Source organism: Mixophyes fleayi, chromosome 8 (assembly GCF_038048845.1).
Source record: "Mixophyes fleayi isolate aMixFle1 chromosome 8, aMixFle1.hap1, whole genome shotgun sequence".
NCBI lineage: Eukaryota > Metazoa > Chordata > Amphibia > Anura > Limnodynastidae > Mixophyes > Mixophyes fleayi.
In genome coordinates, this window is record NC_134409.1 from 37,401,593 (window position 1) to 37,423,817 (window position 22,225).

The following is a 22,225-nucleotide window of genomic DNA, read 5'->3' on the forward strand; positions in this document are numbered from 1 at the left end:
CTAAACAGCACACTCATCTCCTGAAATAGTCTGTGCTTCTGTTAACATTCCAATGATCTGACTGGTTACAATTTATTCTATCCCTGTTTACTTCAAAAGCAGGGTACACACACAGGAAGTGAACAAAGATAACTAAAAGATGCTCAAATACATTGTAAAAAGAAATGCTAAACTGATAGATATTTGCACATTTATACTTTTCAGAAATGTTCTGTAAGACTCCTTACGGCAGTGCTAGAGGATATGCTATGCGTGAGTGATTACTCTCTAATGCTGCTCAGTACAACTGACAGAACCCAAATGAGCATGTAAATTGGTCACAGAGAATATGAAGCCAAATTGCAGTGATCTAGTTGCAAATGTGAGTCCATTTTTAAGGGGTTAATTTTGCAACACAGAGCCTAATTCCCATTATGCATTTAACCGTTTTCTTTATATGTTATCTATATATTATCTATATATAGCAATTACTGAAGCTCCTGTCATCTTTGGAAGGCTGACTGTAGCGAGTTCTCAGTCTACGACCGGTTTCTTCCATTGCATCATCTTGCCGACATCATTGGCGTTGAACAAAGTATTTTAAAAATGTATTTGCTGTGATCTGTTACATCCAATAACATTGGGTTTGTGATGAGGTGGAGTCAGCCACATCAGAGACAGACGACGACTCACCAACACTTTTGTAGTTAGCCATCTATACCCATTCCATTCACCTCTTTCACACTATCCCAAAGAAGATTATGCTTGTTTTATCTTGTACATTATTCTAAAACAATTGTAAACAAATATCTTGTAGAATAAAAGCACCTTTTAAATACCCCTGATGTAGGGGTCTGCGGAACCATTGTGGCGCCTTCTAAATAAAAGATAATAATAATAATAAGAGATGTGTATATGATAACACATATACAACAAAGCAAAGTAAATAAAATCAACATACTAAAAACACAAATGGCAGCTGTATATATTACAAATAAAAATATTTTTTATAGTAACAGCCATGAGATAGCATGGGGTGGGGGTCACAAGTGCATGGAATCCCCCCTCCCATAAACTAAAAATATTTAACTAGCAGCATAAAATACTCCAGCAGTTGAGAAATTGGTGTTGGAAGAACATGCTGGGACTTGTAGTTGGACACTGCACCTAAACTATATAATTAAGTAGTTACTAAATCAGTTATCTCCACTATTAGCCACATAAATTAATTACTATGCCAGCAATGTCCCCCAGCACAGTGTACCTGAGAGAACCACCCTACCTGACCCTGGCCTGGGGATGACCCTCCAGGAGGAGGAGAATCTTGAAGACAGGAGCAGGGGAAGGGTTAAAAGACGGCTGCGCCTGCGCACTGGCTTCAGTCTGACGTCACGGTTGTGTATGGTGGCAGCGGCCGCAGCGGAGAGGTGGGGAGAGAGTGTGTTAGGGTTATCGGCTCTGTACCAGCCCAGCACGGAGCTGAGCCCCCTCCTGTGACCCGGGGCTGGATGGGAAGGACACGGTTTACCTGATCGGAGAGGTCTGGGACAGGTTTCCAAGGTACAGCAGGCGGCGGGGCGCCGCCAGGACCGGGGGTTATTACGGTTGTGCCGGTGCTGTAGGGGCTCCTGCGGCTGGTCTGGAGGAGGGGGGACGGGGTATTAGTCCCTGCTGCAGGGTCTCCTCCAGCGGCTTCCTGGAGAGGTGGCTCCCGGGAGCAGGAGGAGGAGTGGATAGATGGACGTGTCAAGACTGGGGCCTGGCGGTTACCCCACAACTGGATGTCTCTGCACCCCCCAATCCTTCCTAATTCATACTCCATATCCCCCTCCCCATCTTAGACCCTCTCAGACTGCATTACTATAGTACAATGTGCAGGTCCTGCACTATAGCAACCTGTAGCTTTCCAGGTATTATAGATATACCGGGTCTGCTGGGATTTGTTGTCCCACAATACCTAGAGGGCAGAAGTTTGCTTAAACCTGCAAGTTACTGTATGGACCTGAATGACCTTATCTGCTAATTACCTTTCCAAATATTACTTGCAGTTAAGATTTTTGTAAACAATGTTTAGTATTTCTAGCCAGTTTTGTTTCACATTGCTCTATTTTATACTGTAATTAGCTGTAGCCAGAAAAATATTTGGTCTTTTTTGTTGCTGTTAAAAACCTATGCATAGAGGATTATTCTAAAGTATTGTATATTTAAATCATTGTTTTCCAAACTGAGCAATCTTTGTAATGCCTGGGAAAGGATATAATATCCTGCATATAGAGGGAGGCCAAGGATCATAAACCATCTGTGTTTTGTCTTTTAGGCAATAGGAAATGGCCATAAGAGCAGAACATTGTTTTAACTACTATTGAATATTCAGTTTTTATTAACATTGATTTAAGTTGCGTCATCCTACTCTTCAATGCTTTACTATTGGGGTCAATGTAATTCATAATTTTGTTAAACCCCCAGTTCTGTTGGTGAGATGACCTAGCAAGACTTCATTCTTCACCTGTACAGGAAGGCTCCCCATTATTGTACTGTATTGTGGAGATATGCTGTATTTCCCCATTGCACAAGCTGAGTTGGTCAGAGGTTTTGTGAGTGAGTTTTCCTCCAGATTTTTAATTTTAGAAGTGAGATGTGACTAATCCTTCCAGTGTTCATTATATAAACCAGTGGTTCCCAAACTGTGTGCCTAGGCTCCCTGCGGTGCCTTGGTGATCTCACAGGGGTGCCAGGGCCAATGGTAAGCAAGCGAGGGACTACTTGGTAATTATTTTGGCTTAAGGGTGCCTTGAAAAAATTATGGAGACCCTAAGGGTGCCTTGAACTGAAAAAGTTTGGGATCCACTGATGTCCCCTGCAATAAAGATCATAGATATACGTAGCCTCAGGGTCTGGTCCAGTTTTGGTCCTAGAACCCCCAGCAAACTAATTATCATTGTTGAACTTAAATAATGGATGGAGAGTTTCAGGTTTGCTTACTTTGTACATTAGTAAATTTAATCCACATAAATTCTGTCTGATCTGTCCTGACCACTTTTAACAAAACCCCAAAACTGCCAGTGACCTATTTTGTTAATGTGCTTTTGTTTTGCATTTTGTCTTCAAGGTTTTGACAGAAACCTAAGGACTCTTCAGGATTGTGATGTAATGTTTTCTTTACTGTAAAAGCTGCCTATGATGTACTTTCCCCACTACTAGGAATTACCTTCACGGTTTCCAGCGTAACCCTATACTCACCTGAAGGAACTGAAATGCATTGTTCTGCTAGTGAGCAGATGGGTTGGTTATCTGGAATGTAAATAGCAACAGTTAACAAAATGTTGCCTGCAGCACTTTAAATACTGGTATTTTGGCTGCACCCCATCCATAATCGTTTCAAATGAATGAAACCCTTATGAAAACATTTGTTCTCTACTTGTTTTGTTTCCATTAATGCTGGATAGTAAATATGAAATGTGTTTTATACTTGGGGCAAGATACTTCATTTACAATTTTGCTTGTAACTTTCCATGTGAACTTTGATAACTTAATTGTTAGTCAGTCAGCTATATTTTGTAGAGTTTGTATATAGTCTACTCTGTAATGTTGACATGTGACTCATCGCATGTTGGCTGTAGGGAATTTAAAAGGACTCTGGCTAGACACAGGTTAATGATTTAGTATTAAAGTTCCCTTTACCTTTTTACAGCGTATCATGCCTGGACTCGCTTACTGCTATTGGTGACTGCAGACATGCTATAAACAAGAGGTGTTATTAAAGTACAGCTTTGCTGAAAACCCACATGTTTATTATTCGACCTAATATCGCAAATATCAGCCTTCATAATCACCATTTATTTATATAGCGCCACTGATTTTGCAGCGCTGTACAGAGAACTCATTCACATCAGTCCCTGCCCCATTGGAGCTTACAGTCTAAATTCCCTAACACACACGCAGACAGAGAGAGAGAGAGAGACTAGGGTAAATTTTTGATGGCAGCCAATTAACCTACCAGTATGTTTTTGGAGTGTGGGAGGAAACCGGAGCACCCAGAGGAAACCCACACACACAGGGAGAATATACAAACTCCACACAGATAAGGCCATGATCGGGAATTGAACTAATGACCCCAGTGTTGTGAGGCAGCCTTTTCTCTTCATTTGTATAGCATGTTAAATGAGTGATGCATTGTCTTATTAATGAAACTTCTCAAGACAGTGTAACTATTTAGTAGTACTCCTAGATGTGACTGGTGGTTGACAAGTACCTCCTACCTATAGCCACTATCTCCGCAGCGCTGTACAGAGAACTCGCTCACATCAGTTTGTGCCCCTTTGGAGCTTAGTCTATATTACCTAACACACACACCATATAAAAGAGGAATAAGACTTAAAAAATCTGAATGTGCCTTTCGGGTATTTTGCTGTCGTAACTGGTCATCTTTATGTGTGAAACATATTTATTTTTTGTTTAAATCGTTAACTTTGGTTGCTATCCAGTCGATGGGTATGTTTAATTTTTACCCAGCATCAGAGCTGCAGTTCTAAGTTGAAACTAGGTCCTTGCTTTCCATTTTAACTGTGGAAAATATGATCTAACTGTGATCTCCATAAATCTCTGAAATAAATGTTTGATGAATAACATCCTTCCCCTTGAGAAACCTGCCAGATTAGGTATTTTTGCTAGCGTCTGCTTTTCCAATTATAAGCAATCCTCTGCGCTTGTGGTTACTTTAGACAGAGATGTGCTTAATTAGTAAACCTTTATGACAAGTATATTCCTGGTACAAGAATTGTATTTTATTTTCCACGCCAATGAAGCAATTCACAGGTTGACAGCTAGGTGTCAAGTTGGGAAATTTATTTTATGTAATTTATAGTATTTATGAAACATTTCATTGTATTGGTTTATGTGGCAAGAGTTTTTGCAGATGTATTATGTTTTTCAGCATTAGTTTCGAAAACTGCTTAAGTAATAAAACATCTCTCTTGTATCTAACATTCTCTATCCTTACACTACTATTTCAGATTAATAGATTAAAAAGGCTGTGTGTTTCAAAGCTTAATGATATTCATGACATTACTGGTATGTTGGGCAGCACGGTGGCTTAGTGGTTAGCACTTTTGTCTCACAGCGCTAGGGTCATGCGTTCAATTCCCGACCATGGCCTTATCATCATCATTATCATCATCATTTATTTATATAGCGCCAACATATTCCGTAGCGCTTTGCATGGGTTTCCTCCCTGTGCTCCGGTTTCCTAAAACATATTGGTAGATTAATTGACTGCTATCAAAAATTGTCTGTGTCTGTTAGGGAATTTAGACTGTAAGCTCCAATGGGGAAGGGACTGATGTGAATGAGTTCTGTGTACAGCGCTGCGGAATCAGTGGCGCTATATAAAAAAATTATGATGATATATTTATGTTACACTTAATAAAACCACTATATTCTCTTTGACTCCTCTGCAGCAGGTTGTCATGGTAAGAAGATGCTTTTTCTATTGCTACAGGCAGAGTGTGAATGAGAATTTGGCAAACTTTCTTTAAAGCATTGTGCTGTGTGGATTGGTTTATGCACTGGGCTGGGTCAGTGATGTCACAGCAAGGTAAATGTCCACTGTTTGACTTGTATCGTATAACATTGGGATATTGTCTTTAAAGATGGGAGAGGAGCTGAATTCTGTCTGTACGGGAGTGCAGAGGTAATCCTTTCCTCTCTACCAGTGCTGCAGGGGAATGATGGTAAAATACATTTCTGTATTAAGCCAACATCATATCTGAAAATTTCAATTTGGGGGCTAAGTGGTCCTTAATAGAAAATGCATATATTTTGTCAGGTTATGAAAACAGGATGATCTTAGTACAAACAGGTCATTGTAGATAACATGGTCCAGTATTGGTATTCATGAAAAACACTCTATAAAGGCTTGTTCGGTCGTTGAAAGAATTGCAGAACATCCACTTCATATATATAATTTTATTTATAGACTAATAGATAACAGAAATTTAAATAAAAGGAAACTTATTTTGTGTCAGTTGCATACCTATTGTTATCATACAGACCTGTCTTCATTATATTGTTTTCCAGTATTAGTTACTCATGATGATAAACATGGGAGTGTTTGATTGAGTCACTATTTTTTCTGTTGCTCCGAGACTAATATTTGCACTTTTACTTTGGTGCTTGGAAATGTGTTGATACCATCACATTATCACATTTATTGAAAACAATGTTCATCCAAATCACCCACAAATGACATTTTAATGAAGTATTATTATATATTTTACTATAAGTTCACATTTTACTGCTATAACAATGATTGGTATATCAATTCTGGTTGGCCTTTATATGTTCAACTGCTTGGCTGTATTTGAGAAGCCATTCAGCTATGCTGGAACTTATATGGTTTCATTAGTATGGTCGGCTAATGACTGTGTCCACTGTACGTGCAATCTTAAGAAAACATCATTTTGTTTTCTGTTCTTTTAAAGGGGTTAGTCACTTTTGGACATCCCTTTTTGTTTATGAAGCCTTCTATTTGTGTAAGTTAGGGAATAGTATGGACCCTTAATGTGGGACTCATCTGTTAATTGTGATCTTCTAACTAGACTTATAAAAATCCAGTTGTTTTGGTCATTGCACATGGAGTAAAAATGTGGCTCATTTGATGGAAAACTGCAGAGTTGTCCTGAGATGTTAAGTTCATGTGTTGGTTCTACACCACTGGGTGTGATTTACACAAATCTTGCCAGTTAGTAGCTGGTGCAGTTACTTAAGAAAACAAGTGATCTTTGTTTAGGCGGCCCTATTATAGGTGTGCTTTTATATTTACCTTTTCTTTTATAAAGCAGAACGCTGCCGTGCACACTTGGCTATCACTAATATACCCATATGTTCTGTGCTGTGGTTTTCACATGAGTATATATCTACATTTACACACAGTACACAGACTTGATTTGAAATAAAAATGAAGTGAGATTATGGGCACTCATTCAATGCTTCCTGTTTTGAAGGCACTGGCTAGATGTCACATGATGTGACTGAAGACTACAGTGTCCTGCATCTGTCTAAATAATGGAAAAAGCAAAAATGTGTTTTTAATAACGCACAAATAGTAAAAGTGCACACATGTGCCAAACAATTAGAATACCCAGAGAATGGAAATGCACCCCTATGGTTTTATAGATGCATTGGTGGGGTTTGACTGACAGGCTTTGTGACATCACTGTCAGCTGTGCTCAGTCTGGCTTACATCAAGGAATCTAAATTGATTTATTAAAAAATCTTTACAGCCGAACAACATAAGGTAACTTGTAAAGTCCAATAAAAGAATCTAAAGCTTTTTCTTAAATATATAAAAAACAGACAATGAGTGAATACATAGAAAAAGAGCTGAATACTTGTATATTTAATATGTACTAAGATATAGCCAAATAAGCGATGGTCTTGAAAGAGCTCATAATTGATTGTAGTCCACTTGCGTTCTAATAAATAGACCGGTCTGTGAGAGGTCCCACAGTTGGTTAGTACAATTCCAACCAATAGCTTTTTTTATGAAGGTTATTTAAAAACACCAATCGGAGGTATATAAAAATACTTCAAAAACTATTAAAATCCTCTAGATCACTGATAAGTGCATCATAAAGAAATTGACAATATTGTGAATTTGTCTAGACCAGGCCATCCCTCAAAACAGAGTAACTATTAAAGAGGTGCTGCAGCAGTTGCACACATCACCCAGAAGCTAGCGGTTCTAGGTGCCTGTGATGCAACAACATGTTGGTGCATAGCTGACAGTGCTTGTGGCCAAGCGCGTTAGTAGGGAGTAGCGTTAAAGCTGTATGGAAGTCTCCTGAGCTCTCCTTTAACTGGCAGAATATGGTTTGTTCATACAATGGAGCAAACAACAAGCATGTTGATAGTTACTGAGGAACTGTTCACTGCCCTGGAACACATGATCAGAACATTTAAAAGTATCTATACTACTTGCAACTTTTTAATAACCCTGTTAGCCCATATAATATTGTACATTTCCATTTTTATTTTTTTATTTTTGGACATATTATTCATCAATGATGAAAAAGGAGTCTCCGCTCCCAGAGTACCCTTTCCCAGTCGTCTTGACCCCTTCCCCCTTTTTTCTTTTCTTCCCCCCCCCCCCCCCTCTTTCCTATGTTTAGAGATTTAAAACCCAAGTGGACATGATGTAATTTTGGTTTCTGTTTTTCTATAGTTTGTAAATATCTGTTATGCATTCTAGAAAGCTCATCTGTTTTCATATTTATTACTTCATATTTTTAATTAATACATATGTAATTTAATATATAGGGTATAATAGATATATATAACTTTAATGTTTCTTTTTCTTATAAACGTTTCAAGTTGAGTACACAGCGCTGATCTGTTTTGTAGTCAAACTCTTATATTGTACCTATGATGAGTTATGTTCTGTATCAACTTTTACCGCTGTTCAAGAAAAATCTCAGTAAAAAAAACCTGAAAATCTATTTACTATTTATAAGTTCCAAATAACATTTATCTATAAATCTGAGAAAAATCTGTACTTTGAACAAAGCTTGGTTTTCTTTCTTGTTCAATCCCCACTTCGGTCTTGCTCTCATCCCCTGTACTTGCTGAACAATGATTGGTACCTCAGTAGTCTGCCTGTATAATCATTATTTCCACAGAAAACTAGCTGTTTGCTCAGTGTATCCAGCAGGATTGTTTCAGGGCTTTTATTTTATAGGTTACCACTGGTAAAATACTAATGACTCTGAAGTGCTGATTTTGTGCTATATGTTGCAGGATATTGGAGTATTATCTCGTGTGCCAAGCACTAATAAATATATTGGGCTGATGGCCTGAGATTGCAGCATGTATAGCCAATAATGAACATTGTCACATTTTAGTCAGGTTATTATTGATCAGATCATTATTGGATGTATTAGTAAATGGTATTGGAAGATGAGTGATGTTCCCATTATCAGGGGCCGACTGATGGTATATGAAAGATGGCATGCAGAACATCTCTCCCTGTGTACATACATGCAAGAGGCGTTTCCATCAATCGGGATGTAAACGGCTGCATTCACAAGCTGCTCTGCTGTCATTATGAAAGAAGTACCTCTGGTACACACAACTAGACGATTTTGTGAGTACACACTCTGGAATTGATGCCCAGCATTCAATCTTTAATGTAACACAGGGAGTCCTCTAATTTGGCCACCCTGGTGCGTGCACCGAGATACATGGTCAAGCCTGTATGAGTTTTAGGAAAATCGCCCTCTGTTCCTTTCTCATCCATTCTTGATTTGCTTACTATAGTTGAAAATGGAAAGGGCACTGTACTGCCCCCAGGGCTGCCAAGAGGAATTCAGGGCCCCAGTACTGAAACTTCATGGGGGCCCCCCCTTATAATTGATCTTGGTAAAAAAAAAAAAAATTTGCAGCGCTCCTCACTGAACGGAGCCTGGTGGTGGCAGTGACTGCTCTCCTGCAGCACGGAGAACCAGCTTGGTGCACAGTTTACAGTTGAGTGGCTGGCTTGTCCAGGCAGCACCAGTAGGGAGTGGTCAGTAACACCAGTTTACTGATGGTATGTGAAACCCAATACAGGGTGTCTCTGCCTGTCATAAATAGTGCGCTGCAAACCTTATTCTATTGCAGCAGATGAACATCTACAAAAACAGCGACACGGGGACTCCATGCTTTTATCACATCAACAGATAAATTGAATGTCAGGTGATGTGGGGAAAACGGTTAACAACGCTGTTAGGGGGGAATTCAATTGGCCGCGTTACTGTAAAAAGTAACGCGCCCTGCGCACTATTACCATTATTACGGTAATGGTGCGCTTAAATACAGTTATTACAGTAATTTCACCGGCGGCTTTTTGCGTGCAGCTCCCTGAGCCGCGAGTAGAAAGCCGGGTTGATTTTGCCGTGAAAACGATAATGGTTATAGCGGTGCTAATCTGGGGGAATTGAATTCCCCCATTTAAGCTTCATTCGTGTCCATATTCCATTTATCTCAACTGGGTTGTTACATGTAGCACATAAGCCCATTGGAATGTATGGGCCTATGGATGAATGAGAAAAATATAGTACATCGTTGGTGTAACCGCTCATTAACCAGTACATAATCATTTCCCATAGAAATGAATGGCCTTTTGAAATGGAGCATGTACCGTCCAAAAAGAGTACCACTACACAAGCACACGGACATGCAAATATGAATGGAAATCTGTTTGGTCACATATATTGGGTTTTATTATAAAAAGCATTTGCATAACTTGCACGTGCGTTGACCATGCAAGTCAAATACAGCATTTAAACATCAGTGTGGGTAAGGGCTCTTTAGCTGGTGGATAAAAAGGGGAGATCTGTATTAATTAAAGCAAAACAAAAACCTAGGGGCAGATTCAATTGGCCGAGATGTTCCCAAGAACATCGTGGCCACATACTTTTTATCGTAGTAACTGTAAAAAATAACATTCATTTTTGTGAGTGGCTTTTTGTTAAGAAAAAAAATATGAGAAGGTGTCACTGGCCGTTCTGGAGGCATCTGCCGCGTTTTTTGTTTTTTTTTCACAATTGAATACCCCCCACATAGAATAGAAAGTGTGAAGTTATGGCATTGATGCAGATTAATGTGCTTTTGTACAGACAATACACCTGGGGGTAAATGTATCAAGCTGAGAGTTTTCCGGTGAGTTTGAAAATCCAATCAGATTCTAGCTATCATTTATTTAGTGCATTCTACAAAGTGACAGCTAGAATCTGATTGGAGATGTTTCCTATAGCAACCACCTTTCAAACCTGCCGAAAATCTCTCCGCTTGATACATTTACCTCCTGGAGTTGATGTAGAGGCAGCACTGTATGGTTTAAAGACCTATTGTGGCAAGATTCTGCACCAAGATATTTGTTGCCCATTTTTCAATTTCTTTTTTTTATTTCTTTTTTTAACAGACACTGATTCAGCATAAGGTTGTATTGTGTAAATCCATCCCAGGAAAAGGCGCTAGGACAGTAGAGAAATAGGTTTGTCAGCAAAGTTCCCAAACGGATTATGCTGCGGAAGAGAATATGAAGTTTAGTAGAGACAGTGTGGGCTGTAATCTGTGCGCTGAGGTCAGCAAGTGGGTTATATCTGCATCTCCTCTTCACACTTATCTCTGTGCATTCTTTAGACCATAGACTATTTCTGTGTGTTTTATTTTCTAGTCTTGTAGCGCTATATAGGTCGGTGAAATATCAAAGGGCAACTTACACTGTCAATCGTGAGGACTCATGTGTGATCCATTATATTCCACAGATGGATCATTATCCTCTGCAATGAGTATGTGATCACTTTTACCATATTGCAGAGATATATACTGTTTTCTTCTGCACAGAAATTAATTGCACACAAAGGGAATTGTGTAAGAACACTCTTGAATGTTTAAAGATGCTCACTTAAACTTTCTTAGTGGTCCATTATATGTTTCATGTATTTATTGCACAGAGTAGAATAAGATTCGTTTTGTGGGAATACTTACTTGGACTTTAGTGATCGTGTCTTGTCCCACATTACCACTGCCTTCATGTGCAGGGCAGACACAAGTTATTCTGCAGCTTGTGAGAGATGTGTGGTGTTTATTTCATGTCAGACACCAGACACCTCAGAAGTCCCATTTATAGTATGTCATGTTTTGAATATTCAAGGTCTGTTGATAGTAACAAGCAAATTCAGACTATCCCTGATGGCCAAATTGTCATGGAAAATTGTACAATGTCCTGTTTTACCAAGCAGTTAGTTCAGCGCAAAGCATCTCTGACGTGGGAATGCTAGCGTTGTGTACAGAAGACATGCTTGTTTCTGTAATTCTATAGTAGTGGTGCATTTATAACCTACCTCTATATCATACTAGTTGTTTTTGTTCCAGGTGTGTTTATTTTTTGAAGTGGGAAAGAGAGGAGACGTTCTAGGTACATTCTAGTGGGATTGCCTCTGCCACTGTAGATTCGGGAAGAGGAGTGAGTGACATTCTAAAGCAGTGATGGGCAAGATCCGGCCCACTTAGAGGTACTATCCGGCCCGCCAATATTTTAAAAAATTTCATTCAAATATGCATAAAATTATTAGGGCCGACCCTGTGTCAGAACCTTCATTTTTATACCTTCCCAGCTATTTCCTCCATTACACTTCATCCTCCTTCCTAAAAGGACACTTCATATGTCAATCACTCAAACACCTGCCCGTCCCCTAATGGCTGAAAGTCATGTGAGAAGAGATGGGCTGGGCTATATACTAAGGCGGATTTCGATTGGCTGCTGTGTTGTCAGTTAGTGGCTCACCAGAAAGACGGATCTGCAACAACCTCCTGAAATAAGTGCTGTGTCTGTACGATCGCTGCACTTATAGAGGTAACACTGCTATATAACACCCTCCCGTCCCATTCAAAACATTTGTATTATATATTTCGATATTTGAGTTTTTTAATAAATTATATTGGCCCGCCTAAAGTTTTTCTTTTTTATTTGGCCCGCTCCTGAAAAAGTTTGCCCATCACTGCTCTAAAGGTTCTTTCCTGTGTCATGGTAGACAAATCCTTGTGTTAAATACATGTTGTCATTTTATGTGGAGCCGATGGCTCTCTGCAGGAACAATATAGTGTTGTATTAGGAGGACAGGTACTCTTTCATGTTTTCATCAGGCCAAATCAATGACACTTGTAATAACTGTACAAATTGTTTTGTAAACTTTGCATGTACTTTCCTTCAGAGAACAGAATCAGGGAAGTTATAATCATGCATTTATAACACACGGACGTGTAATGTGCATCTGCCACTTTCAAAGTATCTGTTTATTTGTATAGGTCTCTGTGGTGCAATGAGCGAAACAAGTTTCTTCAGCTTAGTGTTTGTGCACAATTTTGCTTCCTGGCTATTTAATCAGACCTTGCTGTAGGCCTGTTATATAGTGTTAGTGTACCGGCTATGCACAGTTTTTTTGCATTTAATTGTAATTATTCGTTACCCTCGGCTGCTAGGTCTGTTTTTTGTGAATTTACTGTTGTCTAATGATTTGTTACTTGCGTACCCATTGTCTCCCTAGTTAGTGTTTTTTTTTTTCTATCCTGGCTCCAAATCCTGGTGGCCGATGACTACCTTGTCACTTGGCCTTGGTGGTAGCGTCTGTTTGAGCCAGGAAATCATACAATTCTCATTATGTATTAGGGGAGATACCTATAGCACTGTATTCGGGAGGGGGGGGGGATGTAGAGTAAGTCGTAATCATCCATATTGTACAGTATTTAATGTTTAAGTCTATAGTAATATTGACACATGTTAAGGACCGGTATGTTCTAATTTGGGCACAGTTCTTAAGCTGTAAATGTCATGTGCCAGCTATTGACTCATGTATTGTAAAAATGGAAAAGTACTTTGTGGAAACTTCTCTCAAAGATTGTGGAGCTAGGAAATCCTTTATAAGGTTCATGATACTGGGTCTGTGCCTTAGTAACAGTGTTTAAAGCTCCTGCATTCAGTTATTTTCACTCTAATGCAGTATATTGTTATAAGCAAGAAGCCACTGACTGGTATGACCAGTCTGAAATCACTGTACTGTCTGTCTAGCCTTTTGCTATTTTCCTCAACCTTTGTCTTTTTCACACTGCAGGGATTTTCTGGGGAATGGAATAGAACATTTCTGTGACATGAAGGCCGGGTACCCAATGCATTTGAACAACCAAAGTTCAACAGTCAGTGACACCATGTGTTTAACATCCAGTGGTTAATGAGCGCTTGTACTTGGGGATGATTGGGGAGGACACTCCATTGATCTCCGCGTGTTCGACTTGTATGGAATGAAAAAAATGGAGCAGGCAACTGAAATAAACACTCCACAGCACTCCACACAGGTATGGATGACCGTAGATGTGGTCCCATTGTCACTCCATTTACATGCATGGCCTCCAAACATACATCTAGTAGATGCATTTATTTGACACCAGGGGTTACAGAGCCTCAGAAATGTTGAAATGCTTAAGTACAGTTTTTCTTGTCTTAACTTGAAATCGCACTGGAGACAATCTTATCGTGCGGCCGCTTTCAGGCAAGGTATGCTATGCAGAGCTTTGACCAACATTTCACCTTCCTTGCAGGAAAAGTCCTGTTCTGCATATGATCAGACTTTCTCAACCTCACAGCATTGAAGACCGAACATTACTATAGATCTTTTGGGTGTCAAGTGGTTGACACACTTGTATTTAGCTGGAAGAAAGTCTCCAATATAATTTATAGTAAAACTCTGAAAGTCTTCACCTCCTGGTACAGAAAAATCAAGGTCAGGACAGATTGTACAAGGATTCAAGAATGAATTATTACAAGAGACCTAGAGAAAAGCACAGTGCACAGTGCCTTGCATGTCCAGGTCACAACCTTGGGTGCTTTTTCCTTTGGCACTGAACCCAATTTAAAAACTAGGTTTGAAAAACCTGCGGAGAGACACAAACCCAGAATTAGGTTGTTAACTTCTTGGTTTTAATAGCATGATGTGAATCCCTTTATCGTTTGCAACACCTTTCGCTGAAACTTTTAACACATAAGACTATTTGGTTGTCATCATCATTTCCAGTTAAGACCGTTAAAAAGATGCGGCTTGTAGTTCGTGATGGGATGGGACCCACACAATAGCATGTAGTCCAAGAAGGGCCTGACTCACGCAGAACTAGTTCTCCCTCTAACCGCTGCTCTCCCCTTTCCTGACATGAGGGAGGCAGCAGAAGTCAGGCTGCTGGGATTAGCAGAAATATGGCTCTAATAATGACTCCACCTGTTGTGATCCTGTAGCTTGACCCCAGAACCAAGCAAATAGGATAACTGTGCAGTTTGGCTAAATGCAAACCGCTTGGGTCGAGCAGTTCCAGAGTATTTTCACATGTTCCTGATAATTCTATTAACTTTAATAGAATAAGTATGGGGTACCACCGTGCTGTACATGCTACGTTCGTTTTAAAATCAAACCATTACTAATCCGGGAATGGAGTACGTTTGACTGAACGTCCTTAAAAATAAAAAAACAAGTGAAACCTGAAGAAATTCCTATGCATGCCTTTGGCCATAAACAATTTTACAAATCTTCTGCAGCATATTTTCTCCTCCTCCTATTTTCAAGTCTGTTGATTTATTCTGTCCTTGGACTACAATTAAACAGACTGTTAAATATTCTGCCTTGTAAACTGCTGTCATCTACAGTGTTTACTGCTCCAAGTGCCAAAGCAATGTATCTTGACAGAATGAGTCTAGATCTCATGGAAACCTAGCAGTGTGATCATTTTTGCTCCAAGTCAGAATTTTGATGATGGTTCCTGTTTTGAGTTTAGTATTATTGTCTATATGGCTCCACAAAATTCTGCAGCCTCTTACATGGGGAAAATATAGCCTAGTACAATGTCGTAGGGGACAGACAGAGTATTTTAATAATATAAAGGATATTCAGAAGGCTTTAATTTAAGGTTTGCATGATCTGACTAATACTGTTTTTAAGGCCTAATAGCAGACAAGTGTAATACAGAACATATAAGAGCCTTGATACAAGGACGCATAAGTGGATGAGGTTGGAGTAGACGAGACTATTCAGGAGAGCTTACATTCGAATAGGGCAAGGCTGAGACTAGTGGGGTTAATGACACAGTGAGAATGTGGAGTATGTAGTTGACTGGTAGGCATTGATGACCAGGTGAGTATTTAAGGAGAGTTTAAAACTTTGGAGGATGGTGAAGGTATTCCATAGGTGAAAAGCAGATACGAATAAGTAAATATTAGGACTTATTGATGCATAAATGAAACAAGAAGCCTAGGGAGCCCCATTCTCTACTTCTCTTTTAGATCGGCTTCTTGGGCAGGTATAAGTCTTCAGCAGTTCTTATACTTGTTTTATCAGTTGCTTACAAAGATGCTGTAGCTAATCCTGCGGCTATGCTTTGCGCCTGTCTCTGCTTATTGGAAGGAGTATGGCAATCCATGGAAAGACTGATGTTATTTCAACTCTTACAGACAAAATTCTGCTCCTAGGTCCTATGCGGTTTTTTGATCATTCATTGAGCTCTACTGTCTCATCAGGTGTTCATGATCAAGGAGCAAGTACTTATGTGATATTAGGAATGGAATAGGACCCACTGTTTCAGAACCTCACAGGTTAGCAGCAGAACTAGTGAATAAGTAATCAGTCTGTTGTGGAGCAGGTGTAAACCTGCCTACTATTTTCCAGCACACTCTCTATGCTTGTAGGTCTATTCTGTGTTGTGTTACAGTAACAATAGTGAAGCACTTCAGGCTGCTGCAAGGATTCTTACCTATTCATGCCATTGTAGGTAACTTCGTTTTGGCTCATGTTATGGTGAAAGTGGTGTCCTGTGCACCCCAATGTTCTGGTGAGGCTGCTCCTCCACTTGTTAGGAGACTGGGCACTTCATTGGTGGCTCAAGCTAGACGAATGTCTGGAAGTCTGAGACAAAACGGCATGGCAGTGTGGTGGGGAATTGGTGGGCATGGCATATAACGATATTAATACAAGGGTAGGTCCTCTAGAAAAAAATAAATTGGTGCACATTTCCACACTGGTTCTCAGATCTACAAAGGGTCTTTACTGCAGGCTCTCTGCACTGCAAACTGCGACTGTCCCTCAGATTCTCACCGATTATAAACAGAAGAGGGGCAGACCAACTGGGTCCCCTGTTGTAGGGTAACAATGAGAGGGCAGTGGTATATTTATGGTAACTGGGTGGAGGTTTAAAGAACAAATTTTTTCTTTTGATGATTTAATGGTCCTTTTACCATAATGTTGATCTCCGATGAATCCTCCCAAGTGAGAAGTTAAGATGTGGATGCTTCACTTATTTTACAACTCGCTGTATGCACCTGCTATTTATACATGTTTAACCATACTGTTAAAAGTTGTACGGTGATTAGCATTGCTGACTCTCCGTTTTGGGTCATGGATTTTTGGGAAGAGCAGGAGGAGGGAATTGCAATAGTCTATGCAGGAGGAAATGAGTGCATGAATTAGAGCTTTTGCAGTGTCTTGTGTGAGCATATTTTGGAAATCTCTTTTTTTAGATGTATGTAACATGATTTACATCGTGTTCTTGTGGGATACAAAGGATAGTTCTGAGTCAAGGATCACACCTAGAGCTTGTAGGGTGGGATTTATGGTCATGTCAACAGAAATAGAAATGTCAGGTTACTTATGTTGACAGGTGGGAATATTATTAACTTCGTTTTTGAAAGTTTGAGTTTGAATTGGTGAGAGGACCTCAAAGATGAAATGGCAGAAAGACGGCCAGTAACACGGGACAACACAGATGGTGAGTTCCGGAGAGAGGATAGATACATTTGTGTATCGTCTACATAGAGATGATGCTGAAATCCATAGGAGGTTATTAATTTTCCAGGAGAAGTGGTGTAGATAGAGAATAGCAGAGGACCTAGGACTGAGCCTTGTGGTTCTTCGACTGATAAAGCGAGTGGAGGTGGATCCAAAGAAATAAACACTGAAGGAGGGATTAGATAGGTAGGAAGAGAGCTTGGATAGGACAGTGTCTTGAAGACTTGTGTATTGTAGCGTTTGTATGAAGAGTGGTCAACGTGTCAAATTCAGCAGAGATCCATGAGAATTAGAAGAGTAATGGCCTTTAGTTTTAGCTGTGATCAATCATTGACAACCTTGGTCAACGAAGTCTCTGAGTGTTGAGAGCAAAATCCTGACTGAATAGGATCCAATAGTTTGCGGCAAGGAAGTGTGTAAGACAAGTCTCTCTAGAAGCTTGGAGGGGCATGGGAGCTGAGAGATGGATGGTAATTTGAGTGTTTGGCTCAAAATTTTGTTTTTTCAGGTTAGGCGTAATCACTGCGTGCTTGAATAGTGACAGATACCAAGAGAGAGAGAGAGAGAGTTTACAGATTTTAGTTAAAGGGGGAATGTGCACAGGAGACTGGGACCATTGCTTAAGATATAGGTGCTATATGAAAAAAAATAATAAAAAATGCAAGTTATTTTATCTTGCCAAAAGCGGCATAAAAATAACATACTGGCATAAATTGTGAATTTTGGCTTTTTATTTGCGCTGTGTTTTCATTAAATATGCAAGTTGCTGGCTCTCATGGTGATATAGCACATGTACATTCCTTGTGGACATGCTGTCATAGTATACGAAGAAACATCCTTCACATGGGAGTCCTTTTAAATATGGTTAAAGTATTGTGTCTATGAATCTTCTTTTCTGTGTTTTGCAAAATGGAAGAGTTCATCCATTGATAGAGGAGGTATAACCATATAACCCCTATCAATAAATCAAACAAAAAGCTTCACTGACCTATTCAACAAGAACATATTTTGCTTTCACAATAAATGTAATAAGTCCCTTATAATAGTGGGCTGGAGAGGTTACTTATTTTCAGCCCTTCTGATGATCAAAGTATTCTCATGCTTTCTGCATATCTGTGGAATTTACCTGCCACCTCTTTAAGGGCTTGTTCAGACAAGTGTTCTTATTCTGTCTAGAAAGAAATGTGAGCGAATTATGCTAACACTCTGGAAATTGTGCTGGCATCGGGAGCATTCATCCTGGTACCGTCTCATCTACTGCTCAGACGAACGGCAGTACAAACTGCAGGTCACAGCACACGCCGCTTGTCTTAGACGTGTGCGGGCTCAACGCCACTCGTGTTAGACGTGTGCAGGCTCTGGGATGCCTGCATGATTTTCAATACTTCTTTTTTTTTTTTTTCATTCTGTTAGGAATGTAACATCTGCAATTTCACATTTATGACACTAGTTTACATTTGCAAAGTTAGTGTGGTAAACAGATTTGCATTAACTAACACATATAATTTTTTGTATTGTTTGTGTCTTAAGAATAACTTGGTTTATTCACACAGTTTTGTTACCTTGCTGGAGAAACCTATTACTCTAGCTTATTTTTGGTAGTATGAAACTCGTACAATGTTTTAGAACTATAGCACTGCATCTAATCAATTTATACTACACCTAGGCTTTTGTTGCTGTACCTACATTCATAGTGGGGGGTCAATACAGCGCCGTGGTGCTGCCCAAACGAACATTGCCTAACTTTTTGGGTGCGCTTATTTCTGATATTTTACGGTAAGAATCTCCTTTTGCTGTGCAAGTCTATGGGACGAGAGGGAAAATGAGCAGCGATTTCCCTGAGAACATGGAAGCAATGTGTCCCCCTGGACTGTTCTAGAGACACATCATGCTGAATCTCCCCACAGACGGGACTGCAGAAATCTTTCTTTATATTACCGTGTTGGGTTTTTTAGTTTATTGTGTTGCCTTGTTGAGTAATAGTCTGGAGCAGATGTTGCCAGCTTCTCTCTTCAGTTTGGAATGGGTCAGCGTTTTACTCCTGTAATACTTCCTGTAAAGTCCTCTACTTATAGATCACACTGATGTTGGATTAGCACAGTGGTTCCCATCCAGTGCCATAGCACATTTTTGAGTAATAGTTGAAAACTCTTAAACATTTTAAGTTGCAAGTAATACAACGGTATATTCACAAACATTGGCAAGTCTGCCCTGTCTTCAAAGAAGAACATTAGGTTAAGAGCAACAGATTACATATAGGGAGAAAGAGCTTAGTGGGGCTATATGAACCAGTCACACAGTGATATTTGTTTGAGGGATAGTTGTTTTAGTGTGGAAAGAGACTAAAATGCAAGTTAGAGCAGGGATCAGCAACCTTTTTCTATCGGTGCAAAATTCTTCAAGCTCAGGTGTATCATTTGTACATGTGAATGTATACATATATACATCACATACACTCTGGTCCGTAAGTGTAACTGATGTAAACACCTTTTTAAAATGGAAATGAGTAAGGAATTTAATAATCCAGTGTCTACAAACATGATCTGGGTGTGGTGGAAAACTTTTTTAGAGTTTGTGTAACATATCGGACAGATGCAGAATTGCATAAGAAAAACAAAGATGTTCTTTGTTTTAATGTAACTTTTAGTCATTTTCGAGTTTTAACTGAGTTTTCTTTTAACTTTTAGTGGGTTTTTTTTTGTGTATTCCGGATATAGCTTGTGTAAATGCTTAGATAGCAAAATAAAAAATGCAAGAGCTCAAGTAAAGTTTCATAGGGAATGATGACTCAATGTGCATTCATGCCAGGCATGTCTCAAACTTTTTTACTTTCCTTCCAAAATGTAAACTTTATGCAAGATCATATTTTTTTTTCCGTCACTTTGCCCATAGAGGCAGTCCATTTTGATTGAATTAAGATATAGAGATTTTTTTTCCCCTAATTGATATTTCTTATGGTGTATAGATTGTTTTTGTTGTAAAGATTAATAGTTACAGTGAAATATAATCCATCATGCACAAGATCTTCTACATTGTTGTGACATTCCTCTGTATCTCTAATAAGAAGTACTTGTTCTATTGGACAGTGAGAGCTTCTCCTAGTGGGACCTTGTACAGGTGAATACACCAGCAGTGCAGTTATTTCAGTCACTGTAGCATCACCATCTCTGCCCATGTGTGTGCATCAACCAAACTCTGTACAATTCTGCAAATCAATCTTACCAAGCTGTCACTCTGTCCTGTTAACGCCTCAATCCTAACATGGAAACCTGCTGTAGATGGGTGATAAAAAAAATCATAGTGGATTAACCCTCCTGTTATTTAAAGTATATATTTCAGTTTAGTATTACACAGCCTTTGACATACTAAATTCACATTTACCTGTTCAAACACAACCGACCATCTGTTTCTGCATAGGTATCAGTAATTCCTCTGCTGTGCTTGTTGGTGTTCAGATGGGGGGAAAATACCTTATGTATAGGGTGCCTTAGTCTGTTTTTGCTATGTTACTTGGTTACTGCATGGGGCCATCATCATCATCATCATCATCATCATTTATTTATATAGCGCCACTAATTCCGCAGCGCTGTACAGAGAACTCATTCACATCAGTCCCTGCCCCATTGGAGCTTACAGTCTAAATTCCCTAATATATACACACACTCACACAAAGACAGACAGAGAGGGAGACAGACAGAGACTAGGGTCAATTTTTGATTGCAGCCAATTAACCTACCAGTATGTTTTTTTGGAGTGTGGGAGGAAACCGGAGCACCCGGAGGAAACCCACGCAAACACAGGGAGAACATACAAACTCCACACAGATAAGGCCATGGTCGGGAATCGAACTCATGACCCCAGTGCTGTGAGGCAGACGTGCTAACCACTAGGCCACTGTGCTGCCTAATAACCATGTTTTAACTTGAAAAGCTGCTTGATACAATGGCCTGAAGACCTACAAGATTTTGCAGTGCTCACCTCCACTTATCCCGCTCAGTATTCTCAGCTAGGGACAGGATTATCCAGTTGTCTACTTCACATGGAATATTCTACTTCTGTTTTCCTATGGATGATGATACTAATAGAAATTCGAATGATCGCACTACATAACCTGTTTATATGATTGTATAAGGAATAGGTAATAACCACTTTTCTTCTGTATTTTTGATGTATGTGTGTATATGCCTTTGGACATTTGCACATTGTTTTTCTGCAGTCTCTTGAATGGAGCGAGCATTTAACTTTTATTTAAACTTTTTTTTTTTTTTTTATTACACAGTGCTCTATGTAAATGTGTTTCCTCAAAGGTGACAGGTCTTCCAATAGAGAATAGAAGTATAAATAATGCCCCATTGATACTGCACCAAAAACCTGGGTTATTTGCCAGAGAAAGCCCAGACGACCCAGGTCAAGGTGCAGTATGAATGGTCCCAGGTCGAATTAGAACCGGGTCATTTGGTGGGGTAATTCCCGGGTCTGCCCCGGGAAGCCTGCACTATGAATGGTGCGACCCGGGTTTTTTGACCTGGGTCTCGCCAGCAGTGGCGGATCAGGGCAATCGCCCCCCCCCTAGCAGGAGCTTGCTGCCGACGGCTGCACACTGTGCAGGTCCGTTCAGCATTGACAGTGTGCTGCCCGGCTGCTCTGATTGTGTTTTAAACACAGAGCAGTGGGGCAGCACACTGTCACTGCCGAGCGGACCTTCACATACTGTGCAGCCGCCGGCAGCCTTAGAAATTAGAAAGGGGGTGGGGCCTAAATCGCCCCACCTAAAATCGCCCCGGGTAGAGCAGTTGCCTAGATCCGCCCCTGCTCCTCTTGTGATGTTGCCATGGAGACCCCGGGCAGACCCGTGTTCAGTATGAACGCGGTCTACCCGGGATTTTGAC

The 22,225-nt window shown here is 39.9% G+C and overlaps 1 protein-coding gene across 3 annotated transcripts in view; it reads left to right on the forward strand.

The window, feature by feature from the left end:
- The first annotated feature begins 1,368 nt into the window (after positions 1-1,368).
- Positions 1,369-22,225, forward strand: part of EVI5 (ecotropic viral integration site 5) — a 102,558-nt gene continuing 81,701 nt past the window's right edge. For 2 of the 3 annotated variants that reach the window (XM_075182371.1, XM_075182373.1), the window contains exons 1-2: positions 1,369-1,539; positions 13,629-13,869. In XM_075182371.1, coding sequence (XP_075038472.1) covers positions 13,816-13,869 — 54 coding nt within the window. In that variant the 5' untranslated portion in view covers positions 1,369-1,539; positions 13,629-13,815. The remainder of the gene's footprint in view (positions 1,540-13,628; positions 13,870-22,225) is intronic. The other variant, XM_075182372.1, reaches the window with a different exon arrangement.